At 44.7% G+C, this 22,504-nt stretch overlaps 1 protein-coding gene across 1 annotated transcript in view; it reads right to left on the bottom strand.

Annotated features, from left to right (window-relative positions):
• Positions 1–22,504, bottom strand: part of SETBP1 (SET binding protein 1) — a 362,547-nt gene that overhangs the window by 323,251 nt on the left and 16,792 nt on the right. Inside the window, exon 2 of the mRNA XM_087439168.1 lies at positions 17,992–18,643. Within this exon, the coding sequence (XP_087295294.1) occupies positions 17,992–18,477 (486 nt within the window). The 5' untranslated portion in view covers positions 18,478–18,643. The remainder of the gene's footprint in view (positions 1–17,991; positions 18,644–22,504) is intronic.

The raw sequence follows: 22,504 nt of genomic DNA, 5'->3' as shown, positions 1-22,504 counted from the left end.
ACCAACACTGGGCTCTCTTCAGCACACACATACAAGTCCACACAAATGCCCTCTCACATACACATGTCCAGACACCCTCCAGTTGGCAAACAAGTGACAGTATGCAAATCATCAGAAGCCACAAAGATTTGCTTCGGTGGGGAGCCTGAACAAACAAGGAACAATTTTGCAAGTGGCCACAGATGGCTTAGCTTCTCTGCTTACAATGGACACTAACAAGATTTGCCACAACTAATTTATTCTTTCACACCGTTGCCCCGTTCCCCCACCTTCTGAGGGTGGGGGAAATTCCCCACCATGGCCATATGCATTTTTGTTCCTTTCTAACACAGAAAAGGTGCAACTTGTCCCTCCACATTGTGTCTGGGTAGGTCACATTTAAAGTGGTTAAAAAAGGTTTGAGAGGAGGTGATGGTGGAAGCTGGCTTTCTCCCAACCCCATTTCTCTGAAAGCCTTGTTTGGAGAAGGGGTAGAAGGAAGAGATTTATTGAGTCCCGCGCCGAGCTAGAGAACTCAGCAGTAGCGAAGGAATGGGTGGCAAAGAATAACAGAAAATAAATAGACTAGAAATAGTAAAGATATCAGATGAAATCCAAACTCCCCACATCACAGGCTACAACCTTGAAATACAGGAAGTAAACCTCGAGTTTATCCGGGAAAAAGAAGACGGATTTGATGAACTCCCTTCTTTTGGCATTCTTGCTCTGGGCACTACTAGTGGAAACAGAACTCCAGGGTAAAAAGGCTGGATTTGGAACCTTTGTGAATGTCTTAAGTTCTTCTTCACTCAAGGTACTTTACATCAGCTTTTCATAAGTGTCAGTAAGGCACTTATGAATTCTTAAGGAAATAAATCAATGCATTCTTAAGAAAATGACTGAGCCTCTCTAAGTCGCAGAAATCAAAATGTTAGAGGACGCCCCTTGTCACCTGCTTGAAGGCTCTCTTGGCCTCTTCGGTGTGACAGCAAAAACCAAGGGCACTTACTCTCTTCACTGGGTGCTCCAGGCAACCTCTACTTCTTGTCCCCCTCTAAGCTCACTTCCCTCCGATGCTGGCTGTGTTATGACATCCCAAAGCAGCTCACTGCACACTCCCCTATTCTCTTCTCCCCAATATGGGAGTGGGTGACTCCATTTCTTTCTTGTCCTACTCAGGAAAAAAGTCAGATCTCCCTAACCTGCCCTACCAAGGCATCCTTCCACTCCAGGTTTTCCACATAAACCCTGCAGGCCAGCAAGTCAAGCCCGAGGGGCACCTCGGTGAGCACTCCGCCCCCTGTACAATGGCTCAAGCAATGCCCTTGCCCAATTTTCCTCCTGCCTAAGTCCTACACTTCCTTCAAGGCCAATTCAGGCCTCCCCTTTTCCTCCATTCCTCCCTGAATTCTTCACTTACCCCAGCATCTGACAACATGAGCATCATGCTTGGCCTAACCTCCCCAACAAGACGGGAAGTTCAGAGGTTTCTTTTGAAGCCAGACAAGTCCTTATAAATTGGGAGTGATGACTCTGCACTCTTTCACCTGCCCAAGTGGCCACGTGATTTCCCTCCTTTTTCAATCCTAGTCATCATTCACATCAGGTGTGGCTGAATATGTCAACTTTTTTCTCAAATACACACATATTTGATACTTAGAGCAGGCAGCTATTCAAAAAACTATGCACATGGTTATACTGATGTTGAGGTAAAAATCATGTCTCTATATTAATAAGTCTCCATATTCACATATGTGTAAATACCTAGCTATGTGAATCAATACTGACATTGTGATTTCTTGGAATATCAGAGTTAGAAAAGGCTTTGGGATATTTTGCTTCATTGCCTTCATTTCAAGATGGGATCCCTAAGAACAAGAGGCAGGTGAGGAAACACAGGAGGTTAGGGGCAGAAACTAAATCTCTTGCTTCTCGGGCTAGGGCTCTATTATGTCATATACAATATCCATTTTCCCAGAGGCTACATACACACACACACACACACACACGTATGTATGTGCACACAACACCGAAATCTCTCTAACACACACACCAAACTGCACCACCTTCGTAGACATAGCTCCTCAGAGAAACATGATAGAAGCACATATGTGCCTATTGGTCCCTCTCTCACGTTCTCTGGATTTGACTTGGCCCATCTCCTTGAATATTTGTCCTCTCCTCCAGCATTTTGCCTCCACTGCCTGCAGGCTGAACCCCCACAGCTGGGCCATCCTCTTCTGAGAAAGAGAAGCTCCATGGACCAGCAATTATCTCCCTGGGTTAAATGAAATGAGCAGAAACAGCCATTGCTGCTCCCGCAGTCAGGCCCCGACAGAGAGGAATCTGCTGCAGGCCTAAAATTGGGAGCAAAGGGCAGCTGTCATTTACGACTGAAGCCAGAAAGAAACCTAGGCATCCAGAAGTTCAACACCTGCTCCTCCCTGGAGGTGAAGAGAGGCACAGCTGGTCCAGTCTGCAGCAGCCCCTCTCTAGGCCCACCTGCCCAGCTGCCCCTTAGGGGTATCAGAAATGGCTTCCATGCCAGTACCTTGGGTGGAGCAGTAAGTCTTTTTGAGAGAGTCCAAGACCATAGGCCAAGCTTTTCCAGGAGTACCCACAGTCTCACCAGTTGCTCCATTCCTCCTCTGCAAAGGTCACCTGGACTGATGGAGCCTTTCAGAGGAGGCACCTTCCCCCAGACCTTACAATACTGACACGGTCCATAAGCATACGCCATTTCCCTGCCCTCCATCCCCTGCACACCTTTTCTCTCCGATGCTGTCCTTCCCTTCCCCCCCTTGCAGGGGCCAGCCTCACATGGCGTCCCCCCTTGTACCTGACTTGCTCCAATACACCAGGCCTTTCCACTTCTATCTCCTCCACTACTTTTCTCAGATTCTGTTCCCTCTGCCAAAATGTGTGACGTGAATTTTCAGGTTTCCAGCCAATCTTGCTATACTGTCTTCCTCTTTCTAAGCTGGAAATCTCAAGGACATGCCATCGATTAAATACATCAGTCCCATAAAGCCACATGTGTCTACCAGAATGGATACCTTCAACTCACATCTCATCTTGTTCTGCTTCAAGTTGTTTCTTGTCTTCCTTTTAATTACCCACAGATAGCCCTTATCACTCAATCAAATCAATCAGTCAACAACAACGTAGTTTTTGAAAAGGCTGACATTCTTCTTCCTAGTTGAGGTGCTATGGGGAAGCTTTTCTTTCTCAGTTCCTACTTTAATGGAGCTTGCAAGTCAGGCAGACAACATTACCCCACTTGAGACATTTAAGAAACAATGCCCAGTTATATCTCCATGATATTGCCTGCCATGTAATAACTACTTATTGAAGAAAATACCTTTGATTAATTGGATGCATAAATTAATGAATGACACAGTAATGCAGAAGCAAAAAGCACTGTCACTGGGAGAATTAGCATCAGCAGGGGCACGCAAGTTCCGCTCATCCTAGCTCTGTGCCTCTCTCTTTGTTAGGGCATCTTTTTCAGATCCAGCAGAGCCCACTGTTCTGAAGTCAACATTTTCCCTTTCCTATCTCCTCCTGTTCCTCCTGCTCTGACACCACTGGCATCTGCATCCATAAGTAAAACCGAGCTAAAGAGGGACCCTGGCTAACCCAAGGTGCAGCCCGAGTCCGCTGGTAGAGCTGAGCAAAGGGACAATTCTTCTGGACCTGAGACCCACGGTCTGCCCCTGTACCCACTGCTACCCACTCTATGGACGCTCCTTCACCTAGTCCAATGCATCTGTATGCTGGCTTTTGTCTCTCTCCTATTGCTTCAGGAAAGATTTGTTTTCATTCCTGGATTGTATTAGAAAGTGAAGGAAAAGAGAGAACATTTAGTAAAAATTACCTCATTTTATATAGTAAGATTCTGAGCCAGGACACCGTTAGATAGTTTCAGGAGCAAAGCTGAGTACATTGCTCAGTAAAGTTGCTACATTTCTTATAATCCACATTAATAGGAGCCTGCAATGTATTTTAAGATATTAAAATCAATACAGACACTCACACATATTTTAAGTTGTCTAGGAAAATTCTATACCCTCAGGAGGAAGCAAAAGAGAAACCTTTGACATTTCGCTCTGTCTCTCTGTCTCTCTCTTTGTCTCTCTGTGTTGCCACTGTATTTGTTTTATTTTATATTCCATTCTACAGGAATCCTCAGGTGCCTCAGTGCTCTGGGTCATGGTCCTACTCCAACAGTGAGAGGAAGAAAGAGATGGCATGTTTCAAAAGAACTTTATGGATTTTACGAATTTTCACCAATTTATGGAATTCATCATCTGTTCATTTTCTGACCTCGGTTCTCATCACCATCAAGGAGCAAAACCCACCCTTTTGTTTGTAAAGGACCAACACCTCACAAAGGCCCATGAGTGAAGATGGGAGTGTGTGCGGTGAAGGCAGACCCCACAAGGCCAGAGGCCAGCCATGTGTTCTGCTCACAAGGTTGCAAGATAACTTGAGAGGATGTGTCAGAGCATCTCCTAAATCTGCCGAGGGGATTTTTACACATTTTTTGGAACATGATAGAAAAAGAAGACAAAAGCACTAGCTTCAGAGATAGAAGAGCTTATAAAGCTTTCACAGGATTTGACCAATTGATTCTCTGGGTTTCCTGGCCTCTAGCTATTGTGGTTCCAGTTTTACAGACAGAAATGGAAGCACTGAGAAAGCACCTCGCCCACAGCTCTCCTGGAAGGCAGGCTCTGCAGGGGAGGATCTTTGGCTCCCACCCTAAGTTTAGGCCACCCAAGCACTGTGTGAGGAGCCATGGGCCAGCTGCCTTGGAGCTCAGAGGGTGGGCATGCTGGGATCACAGCTTCCTGACTCTGAGATCTGAGATGAGTAACTGGAGGTCTCTGGGCCTCAATTTACACACCTGTAAAATGGGGATAATAACATCTCCATTGTGGTTGTGGGGAGCATTTAGTAGACAATATGTGTCAAGTGCTTGGTAAAGTTCCCAGCTATTCTAAGTACCAAAACGGTGGCGATTGTTATGCCCAGAAAAGTAGCCTACAGAGCCAATTAGCTTTCTCTGTGATTCGAGTTTTCCATAAAAGAATGACGCTTCTAAGCCTCTGAAGTGCAGTTCATACTCTTCAGCACGAAATCAGGAAACATAAGAGGCTAGACACCAAAGACTCTTCAAGAAAACCTCCAAAGACAGCAAGGCCTGAGCTCAAGCAACCAGTAGGATCTTGTGTGACTTACAAGATGAGATGGGAACAAGAAGAAAGACTTTAGTTAGTGGTGGTTTTAATTTTTTTCTCTGTTTGGTTTTTGGTTTTTGGTTTTTCAGGGTTTTTTTCTCCCTCTGCCAAAGGATTAACGTGTAGGTTCTTAAACAAGGGGGTCCCCCACTTACAGCTGACAGCAGCAGCTGCAACCTCTGACTCTCCTGCAGAATGGCAGGGAATTGAATCAAAAAGAAAAGCAAGTGGACAACCTTTCCTCTGGGAGCAGGAAACACAATACCAGCCTTTCGCCAAACCCAGCAGACCCAAGCTCTGATTGGAGGTTGCCTCGGAACAAAGGGAAATTGGTATTTAAAAAAAAAGAAAAATCTTCTGAAAGCCAACTCAGCAGATGGTTTTTTCCTGGGATCCATGAGAAGAGGGGGGAGGTGGGGGTAGGGGAAGGATACTGGGATAACACAACTGCCACCAGGATACAGATGACTGAAAAGTGACAAAGATGGGCAAAGAGGGCTGATCTCTCACCCCAGAATTTCACAAAGGGCAATTAAACCATGTGGCGGGTATCTGGACTAGGCTGCTGACCGCTTCCATCCCGCAGCTGCTGTTCGTCACAGCCACGTCTGGGGGCTTTATTCAAAGCAGGGGAAGAGGGAGGCCAGGGAATGAGGGGACGTTGGAAGAAGCAATGGAAAAGTTTAATTAGAGACTACAGTTGGTTAGGAATCTAGTACAGGCTAGTTCTACAGAAGGGCACCTTATATCTCCACTGCACTTTTACCATTTCAGAACCGCTTTACAACCATTCGCTCAGATTATCTTCAAAGTAATGTGGAAGGAAGAGAGACAGCAGTAATCCCTTGTTAAATATGAGAAAACAGAGATTCATTTGTTAAAGACAGAACAGGGATTCAGACCCAGAACCCCCAGCATGGGGTAGCCATCCTCTCCTCAAGTCTCAGCCAGCAGTGCTCATGGAATCTTATTTTGGAGGGGGCTTTTGCTGAATCCTACATCTTCAGTCTGAACCAGGACACTTTAGAATAACCCTTCTAGAGGAAGTCACAGTGAGCCCATTATCCCACACCCCTGAGCCTCGCTGCTCGCCATCACTTCTTCCCATGCCTCACTGCCACTGTGCCTGCTGTGTTTTCCAGCAGGGAGATGGCTGTGCACAGTCTGAGAAAGGGTGGGTCTCCAGGAGGCAGCCCAAGTTCACCCACAGCCTAGGCCAGCGGCAAGCAGCAGGAACAATCAGGTGAACTGCACAGGACTCAACTATTCTTTCCTTGAGGATGTACCAGCAGGACCGGCTAGAGAGGAACCTTTCAATGATGGCTTCCTGCTGCTGGAAACCAGGAGACCTGAGGGTGTGAGGAGGATTTGAGTCACCCTTCCCGACCCCGTCATCCCCCACCCCACCCTGTAATTAGTTGTAACCTCAAGGCAAGCGATTTAAAAACCGAAGAGTCCCTCCCTCAGTCTATAAGACAGGGAGGAATAACAGCTATTTCACTGAACTATCCTAAGAACCAACCAGAAAGAGGCAACAGTTGGGCGGATGTGAACACTTTGCAAAGGTGCTGGGCAGATGTGATGGCTGCTACCAATTTTCCATACTATGCACTATCTGCAACACACATTTTGACAGTTTCTTGTAGGGCTCTGGGTTTTTCCCTAAATGCTCTGAGATCGATTCTTCCCAATAAGATCTTTCTATACCCCACACAGCACTTATGCTGAAGATACCATACAACTCTGTAGACTGGTGTAGAATTTAGATGCCTCAGCTCTGCTACAGTATATCTGGATGGGAGCACAAAAAAGGCAGCCTGATGAAAGATTCCAGATGTTTCTAAGGAACCAATGTAAAATACATGGGGCTGACTAGGCAAAAACTGTCTTCATGGAGAAGAGTGTTTTCCGTAGAACTATCTTCATTGGCACTGAGCTAACAAGAACTTATTTGACATCCAGGCTAGGGAAATAAAATAAGTGGATATTATATGAATAGCTATAACTCCTGTCCTCAGAGAGCTTCCACCATACTGAGAAGAAAAAACTTTACTTTTGACAGCACCCTTTTAACAAGCCTTTCAGTTAGATCCAAGGTCAATATGTAAATGAGAAACCACCTTCACAGATGGTGGAGAGCGATCTAGAGATGCCTCATCAGAGAAAACATAGAAGAGGAACACAGAGTAAGAAGGCCATCTACGTTTCAAAGTTGCCTTATTTCTGTGCCTTCTGTGTAGTCCTCAGACTCAAACTGGAACATCTAATTGACATTTGATTCACATCTCTGCCTAGAACTGTGCAAAAAGAGATGATAATAAGCATAATGCAAACACTTGGATATTGGCCCAAAGAATCTATTGTATGTAGGATGTGATGATCTGGACCAGTAAAAGTAGCATAAGGTGATATTAAATTGGAGAGTTTCCTTGACCTTGAGTTCAGTGTACACGAACAATGACGAACATGCTAGAAAGCCGGTATAGTCTGGGGTCCTGTTAATAGAAGTACCATACTTAGAGTGGAGGGGGTCACAATCCCCTGGTGCTCTGCAGGGCCAGACCACCTTCCTATACTGTACTCTACTCTGTGAGCCCTCTACATCTATGCCTTTTAGGAGCAACATTGACAAATTGGCATTCCTAGCACAGGAACCAAGGTGGTTTGGCGTCAGGAAACCACGGAATCCAAGGAACGGTTTCAGGTACTGGAAATATTTAAGCTTTAAAAGGGATGACTTAGAAGACTGCATCAAGGATGATTTTAGTGCAACATAAGAAACAGCTTTACAAAAACCAGGGCTGCCTCAAGAGGTGGCGAGTCCCCTCCCTGAGGGCCATTGAGCAGCAGCCAAATAACTGTTCATGAGGGATTTTGGAAGGTGTCTTTTGTTTGTTTAGGAGGGATGCTGAAATAGAAATATTCAGAGGCTCTTCTGACTCTCAGGGAAGTCCATGATTCTAGAAGTGTGAGCCAACTGTGGACCCATTCCTTTCTTTTGACCCACAGCTTCTGTGGTCAGCCTTCCCCTGCTTCCTGATTCAAGCCTGTGTCCTCAATGGATTTAACTGCTAGTTCTCAGACCCTTTCTGGCTCTCCCAACCTTGGCTTCCTTCATGATCCAACAGCACCCAAATCCCAGCATGACACCAACCTGCTGCTCAAAGGCAGCAATCCAGTAGGAAAACTGTGAGTTCAGGAACCTGATGGTACAAGGAAGAGCCGCCCACCTAAATAAATCAGTTTCCACCTCCTTGCTCCTCAAAAAAGACAAGGATGAAGAAATCACGAAGATTCCCATTATAGGTTACAAACAGATCCCCTTTAGCTACACCTGTGATCCACCAAGAAAAGCAACTTCTTTAGTTGGTTCTCTAGGGGCACAGTCTGTGGTGAAAAATGCTGAAAATCCTGAGCTGAACTCTCATTTACAACGCTAAGCAAATGAACTAACTGGCCCAGCATGAAAGGCTGTCCACACTGTTGGGCAAATTTATATTTGCAAATGATTACTTCTTATTAGCAAAACTTGGTGGCCACCTTGAGGGACACAGCTGCTGTCCGTCTTGGTCCCTTCAAGAATTCTCTATCCCTCTCCCCCACCTCTGATCCCCTGTGAAACTGGCTAGAAACTTGTGGGAGGCAGAAAAGATGATCTGGGAAAAACCACAATAAACAAGATCTACAAAACACGCTGAAGCAACCTGCATTTGATACTAATGATGATTATCAAGTGGCCCCACGGGCCAGGAACCAAGATGGGAACTGCTTGGACTTTTCAGAGTAAATAAAGGCCTCCATTGTTTCCCCTGGTGAGGTCACAGTCTGGTGGGGAGGTGAGGGAAGTTAGCTTTGGGAGGGAGGGGCAGGCAGGAAAAAAAAAAATAGACCTGGGACATCAGAGAGAAAAGCACACTCAAAGTATACAAGGAAGACCCTTGTCCTTATAGGGCAAGATCCTTTGGGATACTATGGAAAGTCAGAAGGAGCCCTAGAAGTTATATAGTCCAAACCTGCCCACAGTGAGGAGATCTCTGGTTGTCCGTTTTCCCACAGGCTCAGACAGCGGCCTCAGCCTGCACAGAGGGTTCGCTGCTTCAGCAGTCAGCACGTAATGCAGACTCTGTGCACACTGGGTACAACGGCGAGTCCACGCAGGTGTTTGCAGGCTGGGTCTGTCGGTATACCTCCTGGGAATCTGGCTCTACTGAACTTCTGCTCTCCCCTCTGGCAGCCTTTCCTCCTGGCCACTGGTTCCTCCTGGGTGGAAAGTGCTCAGGGCCTTAACACCACCTTCCAAGTCAAGTCCCCCTGAGGACCATCCAAGTTGAAACCCTTTTTCCAAACCAGTTGGGCCCTGTGCAAATCATAACGTGCATTTTTAGCTTACAGTGGATTAAAGAAAACCCTACAGCACGTGACTTCAATGCCTCGTGCTGTTTGTTTTCTGTATGTAATGCAGTCAGGAGCCTGAATCAAAGCCCGGGGCCCAGGCTCTGAGAACCTCCCTGCCACATCCCTGTGCTCTCTGCCTTGGCGGCCCTTACCAGGCCCAGCGACTTCCTGACCAAAGCCAGTCGCATCTCATGAACAAGCAAGGCAGGCAGGCGATGTCCTGCATTTTAGTGCTTTGAAGGTGGGACATTTTTAACTTAAAGTTGCAGGAATCAGAAGAATCAAAGGATGGGGCAGAAAAGGGCAAACAGGGATTGTTTTTCTTGCCTTTTATTAAAATAAAAACGACAACATAACTGAAGGTCACCTGGAAATGCAGCTAGGAGAGGACTGTTGGAGGATGGAGAATTGCAGTGATGGGGAAGGGAGGGTGACCTGCAAGGGCTGGAAGCGTGGCAGGGGTGGAAGGCAGCCACCAGCCGAACCCCACTTGGTCGTTCTTACGACACTGCTTGAAAACTTTCATTTTGAGTCATGCTTTGAGCTCAGCAGCAATCCTGGTTTGGCAGATAAGTGACCACAGAGATAAAAAGACATTTGAACCATCTCTAAATAAATCCCCATAGCAATCGCCACCCCCCACCACTGCCAAAACAAAAGAAAGCATTAGTGACGTGCTCTATTAGTAGATGCTTGTGCAAGTATCAGAAATAAGACACTGGCACTGCCGTGCAGCTAGACCAATTCAACACAGCCATGCGCAACATGAAAGCAAGGTCAGCAGGATGGCCTAAAGAAACACATGGCTTCTGAGACACCACACACCTCCCAGGCACCCAGCACCACTGCAGGTCCCTGTGTGCTTAGCTGTGTCTGGACTGAGGAAGGTCCTGTGGGTGGTCCGGAGGAGATGCAAGGCGAAACGGAACAAGAGTGATGCATGCTGAGTGAGTGCTATGCTAAATGCCCACAGGCACTTTTGTCCCCACAAGATGCAAACAAGGAGGTGTTGCTCTTATTCCTGATTTTCATACAATCAGGAAACAGTTTCCAGAGGTTAAGTAACTTGCCTAAGGTTATAGGAGCCCAGGTTCTAGTGCAGGTTCTCTTCCTCCAAAGGCAGAGAGAGACCATCCCTAGACTCAAGGATCCAAGTTCAAATCCACTCTCAGGAAAGGGACTCTTTCTAACAGATCCCTTGTTCCCCACTCAGAATCTGAACTCTTCAGGGAACAAATGACTCGCCATCAGAACAGAACACCATTTTCCTGCTTGGTTACTTTGCCAGATCTCTCTTCAGGGGCATGGAGGTCACCAAAGACTGTTCCTTGGGGAAGTCCAAAGTGAAACTGACTACCGAGGGAACATCAAAACCAGGAGGAAAAGAGCCAGCACAACGCTTTGAACCCTCAGGGAATCCCAAACACAGGAGGTAAAAAAAAAATGTACAAGCAGGGAAGAGGGAACCAAAAATTCCCAGAATATCCTCATGGAAAGCATGGTAAATCTCACCACTTTTTAAGCTCAGCTCTGACATCTGCTCCCATGATTTTAGGCCTTTTGACACTGGGGCAGAAAGGAAACAATCTGATGACGGAAGAGTAGGTCCAAAGAGGTCAAAAGTTTTGTTTACAGTAATTAGTTTTCTTAAAGAGAAAGACTTGCCCCATTTACGGAATGACTCTTAAAGTTTCCAGTTTTTAGAATAGAAATGAGGCTTCAGAGGTCAAAAGCTGTTTTTATTTTTATTCTTTTTGTTTTTTTAACATGCAGACACTGAGATCCAGGAAAGTGAAGCATTCTTACTGAAACTGTTAATAACAGAGGCAGAGCTAGTGCCTAGGGATCTTGTCCCCAAGGCCAATGTTCTGTCCCCCACACCTTCAGCTCCAGGTGTTAGATGTTACCTGTTGCTCCCTGGAGACAAATACCTTGTGGAAAAGATCGTTCACCATCCTCCATGGAGTTTTAGCTGTAAAATAACTAGAGAGAAACCTATCAGGAAACAAAAATTCCAGGCACTCTGGTGAATAAATAGGAATATGCAGCTTAAAAAGAAAAACTATAGAGAGAAAATATAAGATTAAACAAGGGTGGGGGGCCGGCCCGGTGGTGTGGTGGTTAAGCTCAGTGCACTCCACTTCGGCAGCCCAGGTTCATGGGTTCAGATCCTGGGCAAGGACCTACACCACTCATCAAGCCATGCTGTGGTGGCGACCCACATACACAAGATTGGCACAGATGTTAGCTCAGGGCCATTCTTCCTCAAGCAAAAAGAGGAAGATTGGCAATAGATGTTAGCTCAGGGCCAATCTTCTTCACCAAAAAAAAAAAAGGGGGGAGAGAGAGAGGAAATTCAGCTTCTTGTAAAGAAATGCTGGCGACACCTGCTCTCCAAGTCAGGTTGAGAGTGTTGTGAAGGAAGATGCTCATACTCTCAGGAGTTCAAAATACCTAATTCACACCTGCAGAAGAAGGGAGGGCAAGCCCTCAGTCAAGCAATGCACCTAGGAGTGACCAGAAAAGGTGCTGGGCAAAATCACAGTCAGGGATGGACACCTGAACTACAAGAGGGTGGAAGGTTCTCTACTGGATGCCCAGGGCCACCCACCAGAGTGGAGGAGGACATGATGGTGCAGCAGCCAGATGTCAGGCAATCTGAGCAACCCTTTGTCTCCTGCCCAGCACCCCCTCCCAGAGCCCTCTCCTCATCTACTTGATGTACCAAACTGCTCCAAGCACAGGGGGTCAGGAGAGAAATGTGCCTCTCAGCAGCCTACGGGGAAAATGGAGAACCCTAGTGCAGTCCCTCCTCACTGACATCTGCAGTACCTAAAGGGTCCCCTTTCACCTCTCCCCTTTTAAGTTCCTCTGCCCCACATTACTCTCATTATTTTCCTGGGGCCCCCAACCCATCCCTTTCCCCAGTTTGAAACCTGCTGAGCACTCCAATTACTTACAGAATTAAACACAAACCCATTTATTTATTCGATATTCATCACTCTCTGCAATCTGATGCCAACCTAGTTTCCCATCTACCTCACCTAAAAAGCCTTTTTCCTATCCACACTTTGTCTGTTTGGTACAAAGAAGATGCTATTTAAAGAAAGAGCAAATGAGTGCACGACCTGTTAGACTTCCTAAGAGAGGGTTATGAGTGCTCAGAACAGAATATGAAATCTTTCCATAGATATATGATGATGTCTAGGTGGGAGTGTCAAGGACAAATCCTGAGCACGTTTCTAGGACCGTGGCTGGCACTTGATGAATACAAGGTTAAAGTCCTTGCTGCTGGAGGAAATAGGTTCTCTTGACGAAGCTGGAGAAGAGGAAAAATTAAGTCCCAAGAAATGAAATAACTTGTTGTATTTTGGTCAAAAGTAAATAAAAATTCATAAGCGTAATAAAGGAAACAATAAGACTTTAACACATGAGGCTTTGCATTTTCTCTTAAGCATCCTGGAACACTTGGAATTAATGACAATATGCCTGCTTATGATCCTGTCACCCTAACTAATGTGGCAGAGTGTGGAAGAAACGCTCAGTGCTAGATCCTTACCTCCCAGCAGTCCTTTATGGTGTGGTCACTGAGGGACTGGAATATAGCATCAGCTTTGGAGTCTAAAAGAACTGGCTTCAAAGGCCAACCCCACCCATTCCTGCTTCTGCTACTGCTTTTGTGAAACAACTGAGCCTCAATTCCTCATCTGTCAATAAATAATAACTGCCTGGCAGGGTTGTCATAAGAACTAACATGGAAGGTGAATACATGTAAGACAGCGAGCAGAGGGTTTGCCACAGAGCTCAACGAATCAGAACTATTATTATGATGTGTGCTCTATAAATTACCCATTTTTCCTAAAATCTCCCATTGAGTTATCTAATGTGGAAATCATCTCTCTATTTGGCAGATGAGGAAACTGGGGCTTCAGCAAGGTTACATTTCAGATCCAAAGTCACAAAGCCAGGTAGCATGGATTATCACACCACATCCCCTATCCCAGGTCATTGTATGGAGCTTGTCTAAGACTCCTCTCTCCTTCTGCTGTTGAGCCGGGACAGGGGTCCCTGATTCCCATGGAAGGTCCTCAGGAAAGAAGAGGGCTTCTAAGCTCTGCCTAGCTGAGAGCCTCTTAAAAATCTATCACTGTTGGAACATTTTATGCTCACATATTGTACCTGAACTTGCTTCTAGAGACTCATTCTCACGTTCTCTGTTGTTATTACTGAGTGAAATAGAAGGGAACTAGAGGAAACATAAGTTATTACATCACTTACCTGAGTAAGTCTAAGATGTAACCATGTTGGTGCCGTGACAAAGGGCAAGTTGCATTTATGGAGTCCATTTGCAAAGCAGAATCTGTCCAAAGGACAGCTCTGAGGTCCTAAAATATGTTCTGAGCTCTCTTCTCAGCCTCTCCTTCTTACCAAATACTGCTCTTATGCCTCACATATATCCATTCATCATAAACCCTCTTCCACATAGCATCTCAACTGCCATCCTAATTTCAAACAAAAGGGAGGTGACTTGTCCCCTGGTTAGAGGAGTCTATGCATCCTCTAGCCAGTATTTTAGAGAGTCCTTCTTAACATCCTACCACTTAAGCGGTCACATTCCCTGAACATCTATGACACCTCTCCAGTTCGGAGGATTGGTCTTAGGTTTGAAATTTGGAATAAAGCTCTTGAGGACGCCACGCATATATCTCTCCACCCCAAAGCCGTAGAATACGTAGAAATAGAGTTAACCTAGCAGAGAACCAGCTGTGATATGTAAGGAATGCTATCATTATCCTACAGAGCATTCTTTCTACAAAAACCAATGAAAAAGAAAATCATTTGGGATCCAATATAAGCTATCTATGCCTAAGGCTGTCAAACAATGATTTGAACAAAACTAATTGGTCTGAAAAAAAAAGCACATAATGATGTAACACCCAATCTCCCCCGGCCTCCAAATTTGGAGGCTGAATCATTAAAAACAAAAAAATATAAAACAAAATTCTTGTTATCCTGAAACTCTATGTCCTTTTCCTAAGTCAACAGTTGACAAACATTTTTTTTTTTTTTTTTTTTTGGTAAGGGCCAGACAGTAGATAGTTTAAGCTTTGCGGGCCATACAGACTCTGTCACAACGACTCGACTCTGCCGTTGTGGTGTAAAAGCAGTTATAGACAAAATGTAAACACATGGATGTGGCTCCATGCCAATAAAACTGTATTTATGGACACTGAAATTTGAATTTCATATAATTTTCACAAGTTACAAAATATTATTCTTTTGATTTTTTTCCAACCATTCTTTGCTTGTGGGCTGTACATAAACAGGCAGGGGGCTGGATTTGGCCCAGGGACTATATTTTGCCAACCCCTGCTCCAAGTTAGCACATATATTCAGGTGACTCCCGAATGGGCATCTCCATCAGCTCAAGGACGAGCTCAACAGGGCCTCCTTCCTAGCACTTAGCATAGGACCTGAGTCTCAGGGGCCACTCCATGTGACTTTTCCAATGAGTGGCTTGCCTCATAAAAAAAGATCCAGAAGGGCTGGCCCAGTCGTGTAGTGGTTAAGTTCATGTGCTCTGCTTCGGCAGCCCGGGGTTCACAGGTTCAGATCCTGGGCATGGACCTATACACGCTGATCAAGCCGTGCTGTGGGGGCATCCCACATAGAAAATAGAGGAAGACTGGCACAGATGTTAGTTCAGGGACAATATTCCTTAAGCAGAAGAGGGAAATTGACAACAGATGTTAGCTCAGGGCCAATCTTCCTCACCAAAAAAAAAAAAAGAAGAAGAAGAAGAAGAAGATCCAGAAGACTGGATTTTAGAGTTAGACACTGATCTGTTACTTACGAAATGCTATCCTCATCCTTTTTCTTATCCCAAATTACAGGTTACGTTACTGGTTACTTCGCATTCATACAAATAAATAAATTCGGCAAGTTCATGCCATTGAACTTTTCCATACAAATGGAAGGCCAGGTTTTCATCTCTTCACCTAAGCTTCCAGTTTTGCTTACTTCCTGTTTTCAAAACAACAGCAACCTGAAGAGTACTGAACTTAATATTCTAATCCAGTACAGGTCAGAGAATGTTCTTATCATCTATCAAGTGATTAAGACCTAGTACTGATAATTTTCTTCATTCATTTTTGGGAAGTAAGAGCTCCAGGCATAAATAAATGTAGAAAGGATGGAGAAGTACAATATGAAGCAAGCTCCTAACAGTTTAAAATTTTTGTAGATATTCCCATTACAGTGTCAGCATAATGCAGCACTGCGAGTTCAATTTCAGTCCTTCCTCTTCCTTTCTGCCCCCTCCAATTTCTGAGGCTTAGAAATGCTCACCAGGAAGTCACACACTCAAAGAAGCAATTTCATTAAAGCTCAGAAAGTGCATCCAGCTTTTGGGGGAGAATGACCAGCCCAAAATATGAAATATGAAATTTCATATTTCAGATATGAAAATAGAAGTTCACTACACATTTCAGCTTTGAAGTCATCCCCATGTCACAAATTCCAAGTTTTATTGTGGGGCATTCCAATAGGCAGAAGGCTACATTTGGGAACAATCTTGTGGCTTTAGGGAAAGAAGTACCTGATCAGAACAACTTATTCTCTTACTAAGGTAGTGAATTTGGGTTTGCACACCCAAAACTGTGGGCTACTGCTCAAATTCTGGCGGTGATGGGGATGGAGGAAAAATGTTTACCACAGTTTTCAAGACCGCCCACCAACATAGAAAATCTAACAGAACACAAAGAACCAACCATCTCAGTGACCAGAGACAAAGATACTCTTTTCCAAAGCTGAAGAGACCCAACTCCAAAGTAAAGCCTGACTTTCTAAGTGGAGCCTGAGCTGAGCTGTTGTATTTCCTTGCAAGAATCTCAAAAGTTTCCACATGCGTCTAGATAACCTTTGGTTTTATGACAGAGAACCAGAAAGCACAGCAAAGTTGTAATAGGGAGGGGAAAGAGGAAAGCACTGCCTCTATGCTCCATAAAAACAAACCAATTTCTAAAGATTCCCTTGTGTTCCAGATATTCAAGTAAGGTGACAACTGTCCCGGCTTGCCCAGGACTGAGGGGGGTTCCTGGATGTAAGACTTTCAGTTTTAATACCAGGATAGTCTGAGCACACTGGGAGGTGTTGGTCACCCTAGAAGGTCTCTTCTAGTCCAAGCCTTTGAATTTTAAATTCAACAAATTGGCCAAAACACCTAGCATGATGAAGGACACAAGCCCTACACTAAAGAAAGAACATGATTCCCAGCAGTTTTGTTGCAAATGACTACCCCAAAGCTCAAAAACCACGGGCAACAGAAACACTACAGATTATCTCTGGGCTATAAAGGAGAGAGGTTCATTCATATGTGCCATTTTTAGCTAATCCATCATATCTAGAGCCCAAATAAATGATAAGATGTGGGTCAAAGAGTTACAAAGACTCTGATTAATACTTACAACCTAGAACCCGAAAGCTCTTGTCAACAAGACAGAACCTTTTGGAGCTACTCACAAGTCCCAGAGAGTCTTGGGAACAAAAACTTTTTAGACTAGGGCGGTTCTCTGCTATCATAGCTGAGTGCCACACTCTTCCCAGGAAGGGAGGTCACAGTAACTCCCTGTGATTCAAAATAAAAACAGTGAAACTTGGGTCCATTCATCTCCAACCAAATGACACCCTCAATCACCTAGAGAGCTGCTTTCCACATCCATGTTTGACTTTTAGGAGGAAAACAACAATCAACCAAGTTCATTCAACACTCAACCTTAAAAGTCTACGATGCGCTAGACAAAAATTCAGGTCATTTGCCTGCCCCTTTTCTTTCTCCAGTTCCAGCTCTAATGCTCCCCACTGGCTTTCAGAGTGATGATCTCTCAGCCCTCTAAGAACCTCACTAACTACAAAGACTGGACTTCCTTAGTCAGGTGAGTGACTCGCCTATTTTAGAAAGATTTACAGTAGTAATTGAAACCAAAAGGAGGTTATAACGGTTCTTGACAGTTCTGATTGACCATAATTTTTCAACATCCCACTCTTGACTATGAGAATTGATGCAAATATTAAAGGAAAAAACCCTCAAAATGTTGTCACAGCTTAGCCAGATCTGACCCAGCCAATTGGCTGCTACACAAGAAAAAGAACTTTCCAGAATTATAATTCTAGTAGTTACTTTTTTTCAAGTGGCTATAATAATAAATTGGATACTATACCAAGATATCAGACGCATTTCTTCTGGAGGCCCTATTTCATTAAGGCCTTTGGTAATTCAGGAATAAATAAGTAATAAGCAAACAGACCCTTAAAAGTTGAGGATAAAATGGCAAAAACAAACAAACAAAAAAGCCTACCAAACAGGGCTCCCTACCTTCTTTTTGGAGTGGCTTCTTTCCTCCTCCTTTGTGGCTTTGCTATTTTTCCCAGCACGGGACACCTTCTGGTCCCCAGACTGCTTGATGGTGATCTTGATCTCAGGTGGGCATATATAGTTCTCCAGATTCTTTGGAGGTTTCTTAGCCCGCTTTGTGGTCTGAATCTTCAGCTTCAGACTCCCCTCTGTGAAGTTTGCCTCCTTGATAGAAAACTCCTGTTCTTCCAGGCCATCTCCTGCCACCCATTTCTCGCTGTCTGCATTGGAGTTGGAATCCACATCCCGCCCTGAGCCCAGTTCATCCTCCTCCTCTGGCTCCATGCGCTCTCCGCCCACTGGCATCCCCTTCCCAGTTCCTGGAGCAGAGAGCAAAGGTTCTCCTGCACAGCCGGGAGCAGTCGGGGGCTTGGCTGAGGATACCGGCAGGAATTCCGACTCGCCCCCCCTTTGCCTGGAGCTGCTTAAGACTTCCCTGGACTCCATGACAAGCCTCTTCAGGAGTTCTCAGGAGGGGGGAGGGGAAAAGGGAAAAAGGAAAGGTGAGAAGAGAGGACACCCAAAATTCCAAGGACAAAGTAGTCCAGCTGCTGGGTTCAGAGTCCCAGGGATGCAGACACGGTGAGGTGTTCAGAAGAGATCAGATCTGCAACTGAGAAGCAGAGAGATAATTAGCCACGGCAGGAAGGAAAATAACCTCAAAAGTAACTCAATCTAAGTTCCAGAAGCCCCTTCCCTCTTATCTATGGTATCAGAAAAAATGATGGAAAGAAATCAAACCAGAACGTGCACATCCCCAAATTGGATTATACTGGAGCAGAGGGGGAAACACACACACACACAGCCCTTCATTGAATTGTTATTAATTTTTAGGGCTGTGGGCCCAAGAAAAAAGGTAAGAGAGACGAGCCCTCCAGTCCAGTAACAAGCTACAAGTTTCTTATACCGAAGCTACAGCTGGCTGAGTCACCATCAAAACCAACCATGACGAAAGGGAAGTCTGAAGTGTTGATGCTCAGGTCTGTGGGACCTGCATTTGGTTGGCTTCTTGCACCACTTCCCTCTCACATATGAAGAACTGTTTGCAAAGCTGAACACAACCCCGAGCTGCCGGGGCCAAGCTCTCCATCCCCTTGGAGGAAGGACATTTAGCCGACCTCTTGACCATTCTTCCTTGGTCATTTTTCATTATAAATTGCTTGAATTATGCAAAGTCTTATTTTTATTTCTTAAAACAAATGCAAATCTTAGGTGCAGGCTCGAGAAAGGAAAACAAAAAGTTCAGTGGGAAATCATTTCTAACGCTGTGATTAAGGCAAAACAAACACTAAAAATGTTACCATTGACACAAAAGATATTTAATCATTATTAATTATTTCGATAAAAATAGCCATTCCAGACAGTTTTACTTCCCTTTCTTGGCCTTAAATAAAATGGCATTATGTCTACATGACAACAAAAAAGAAGAAAGGGAGAGAGGGAGCATTACACAGGTATTTGGAAGTGTCAGAAATCCCCTCCAGAGTCTTTGATTTGTGATTCTGCCTTCCTCCCAAAGGAAAAGAGAAACTCAGTCAGGCTCTCTGTGGACCATCACAGGATCAGCTAAACTATCCTTCACCATTATTCACTGCACGTCCCATTAGTCCCAATTTCATACTCATCATTTTCAAAGCCCAAAAAGAAGCCCAAATACTCATTCTCAAGAGAAGACCCAGAGCCCTGGGGCTGCACAAAACTTCAAGACATCATCTCCTTCCACCCCTAGGCTATAAGTTAGATCACACTCAGGCCTTCTTAAATGGCTGAATACTCTGGAAGTTTCCCAGTAGAAGATAGTACTGCACACCTTAGGTTTCTACCTTTGAGCTCATCAATTTAAGTTTTCTCGTGGGCTAGCCAATGTGCCCACGAGAAAATCCCAAAAACACCTGCAAAGACACATTCAGAACAGCCAAGAACTGGAAACTTGAGCACCGCGTGTGTATTTTCTCCCTCTGGAATCAGTTCATTTTCAGCTGACACCCTGTGAGGAAGCCAGCCAGCAAGGTGGCCAGGGCTTCAACACGGACCCTGCTCCCCAGAGGAGCCCAGGCACGTACTCAGCTCCCGGAAACTGCTCTGCCCTGCAGAAAGACACATTTACAACTGCTTCCACTTAGGGGAAAACCCCATGAACACAGCATTTCTGGAAGAGAAGAGGCTGCCTAGTGAGAGCATGAGCATCTTTGCTGAAGCTGTCAGCAAACACTGAACAGCAACCTGTGCCCCATGTTACAAAAGGGACAAAGTCCCCACTTAAGCAGTGGACTGGGAGGGGGGTGCAGTTAGACCAGAAGATACTTAATGTTTCTTTTACTTGTAAGATTCTCTGTCTCATTTGACTGATCTGCCTACCTGCCCAACACCTTATATAACTTTCTGAAAGTCATATTCAAGTCAACATTGATTGAGGCCTCTCTTTCTAGTGTCAGGTACCACACTAGCTGTTGGAGACATCAAGATGCCCTAGAATATGTCCCTGCTTGTCAAGCAATAAGAGTCCAGTAGGTCTTTCTCAGCTGGTACCCAAGATCCACACAAATTGCAAGCCAAGTCTTCTTAGGACAGTAGTGTTCAATGGTTTACTCCCTCTGGCAGGAATCTCCAATGTTGCATTTTAATTCCCTGGCACCTACCTATAAAGCTATCCTTGGGTCAGGGCAAAAGAGGAGGCATATTCCCCATAAAAATTTCCTAAATTAAATCCATCTGGACCTTTGAACCAGAGTAGGCCAGTGCATATCACAGGTTCTGTGATGAGAGAAAAGAAGGTGAAATCTAAACTTTAGAGGCATGAAGAGGCATCTGAAGTGGATGTATTCTTAATATTAAGAAAGTATCTTTCATTAAAAATAATTATCTACTTCAGAGTGTCTTATATTTAATAGTATAAATCATTAACTAATTGATGTAGAAGACAGTTTCAAAACTTAAAACTCAAGATGTAAGAGATCCACAAAAAATAAAAATTCAACAATTTTTTCTAGTTCTCCTCAAGTCAAGATCCTAAGATAAAATGAAAAGACAATCTCTTTCCTCAAGGAGGTTATACTTTTGAAGAGAGATGTGAAAAATAAAAGAGAGCAGATTTTTATATGTTGCATAACAAAGGATAGAAACAAAGAGAAGAGAAAACATTTTCCACTTGGGCCAGGTGTAGACAGATAGATAGGAAACTACACAGGAAGTCTTTAAGGAGAGCATGGGATATGGCTTTGACCTTGAGGGGCTCCAATAGGTAGCGTGGGAGGAAGAAAGACATGGCAGAGAGAAGGAACAGCAGGAGGCAAGGCCTGGGGCAGGAGCAGGCAGGGTTATATTCAGGGAACAGAAAGTTGAGGTTTGGCTAGGAGGTGTGGTATGAAATAGGGACTGGTGAGAGGTATGGCTGGAGATAAAAGCTTACAGCCAGATCATGGACATCCTTGAATTGTCACACCAGTGAGCTGGATTTTATCGCACAGGTAATGGGAAGCCATTTAAGAGAAGTCAGCAGGGAAGGGGCACTATCAAAGCCATGCTTCAGGAAGATAATTCTGGCATGTGATGTAAGGGATGAATTAGAGCAATCTGATATTAGAGGCAAGGGGACCATAGGAGGCTCAGCTGAAATGTGATTCTTGTTGGATGAGGACCTGAACCAGGGCAGTGTGAGTATGCCATGATAAATACTAGAGATGAAACAGTAATGCAGTTTCAAATAATCCCAATCTTCAGGAACACATCAATTCCAGACTTTCCACACTGGTCTCACCTTAAGAACCCAGGCTTAGGGCTCATTAGCCATCAATTTGCATTCTCTATTCAAGTCAAACCAGTCTCCACAGCGGCATTACACACACAGAATTCCTTCTGCCTTGGTATTTTTAAAGAATCTTTCCTTATATCCCCTTCCACCCATCCGACCAATGCCTGGCATACAATTGGTCTCTCCAAATGTTTGTTGCATGAAGGAATGAATGAATAAATGAACAAACAAATCCTGAGCCTTCTCGTATGTCAAGGTCATGCCCAAGACTTCACTTCTCCATGGCGACATTTTGTAAACTCTGGACCACAGCATTCACTTCCTGGCCTGAGTTACACAGCACCCAGCTGTATAGCTCACCACTAAATACTAGTCTTTCATTGTCTTCTCGTTGTTTCGAGTACACAAATCTTATTTTTCTTACTCAATTGCCATTCAGTCTCAGGTTGTACAACACTTATACTCGCTTCAGCACCCAGCGCCGGATTGGGCACTAGGAGGACTTCAAGAAGCTCTTTCTGAATGAAAATGAATTAGCCCCTTGACAGCTATTCAAAGTCCTGTGGTTCAAACTACTCCAACTGCAGCTCCGCCCACCCGTGCGGCCCCTGTGAAATTCACTGCCTATGCTGAGAATTACAATCCAGCCCCTCATGTCTGCATGCACCCTTCACTTTAGGAAAATAAAAATAGAAAGAAGCTTTCAAAAGCAAGGAGCAAAGA

This window comes from Ceratotherium simum, chromosome 14 (assembly GCF_057802395.1).
Source record: "Ceratotherium simum simum isolate JZ-2026a chromosome 14, ASM5780239v1, whole genome shotgun sequence".
Lineage (NCBI taxonomy): Eukaryota > Metazoa > Chordata > Mammalia > Perissodactyla > Rhinocerotidae > Ceratotherium > Ceratotherium simum.
The sequence above is the reverse complement of the archived record's forward strand: the minus strand, read 5'-3'. Positions and strand labels throughout refer to the sequence as shown.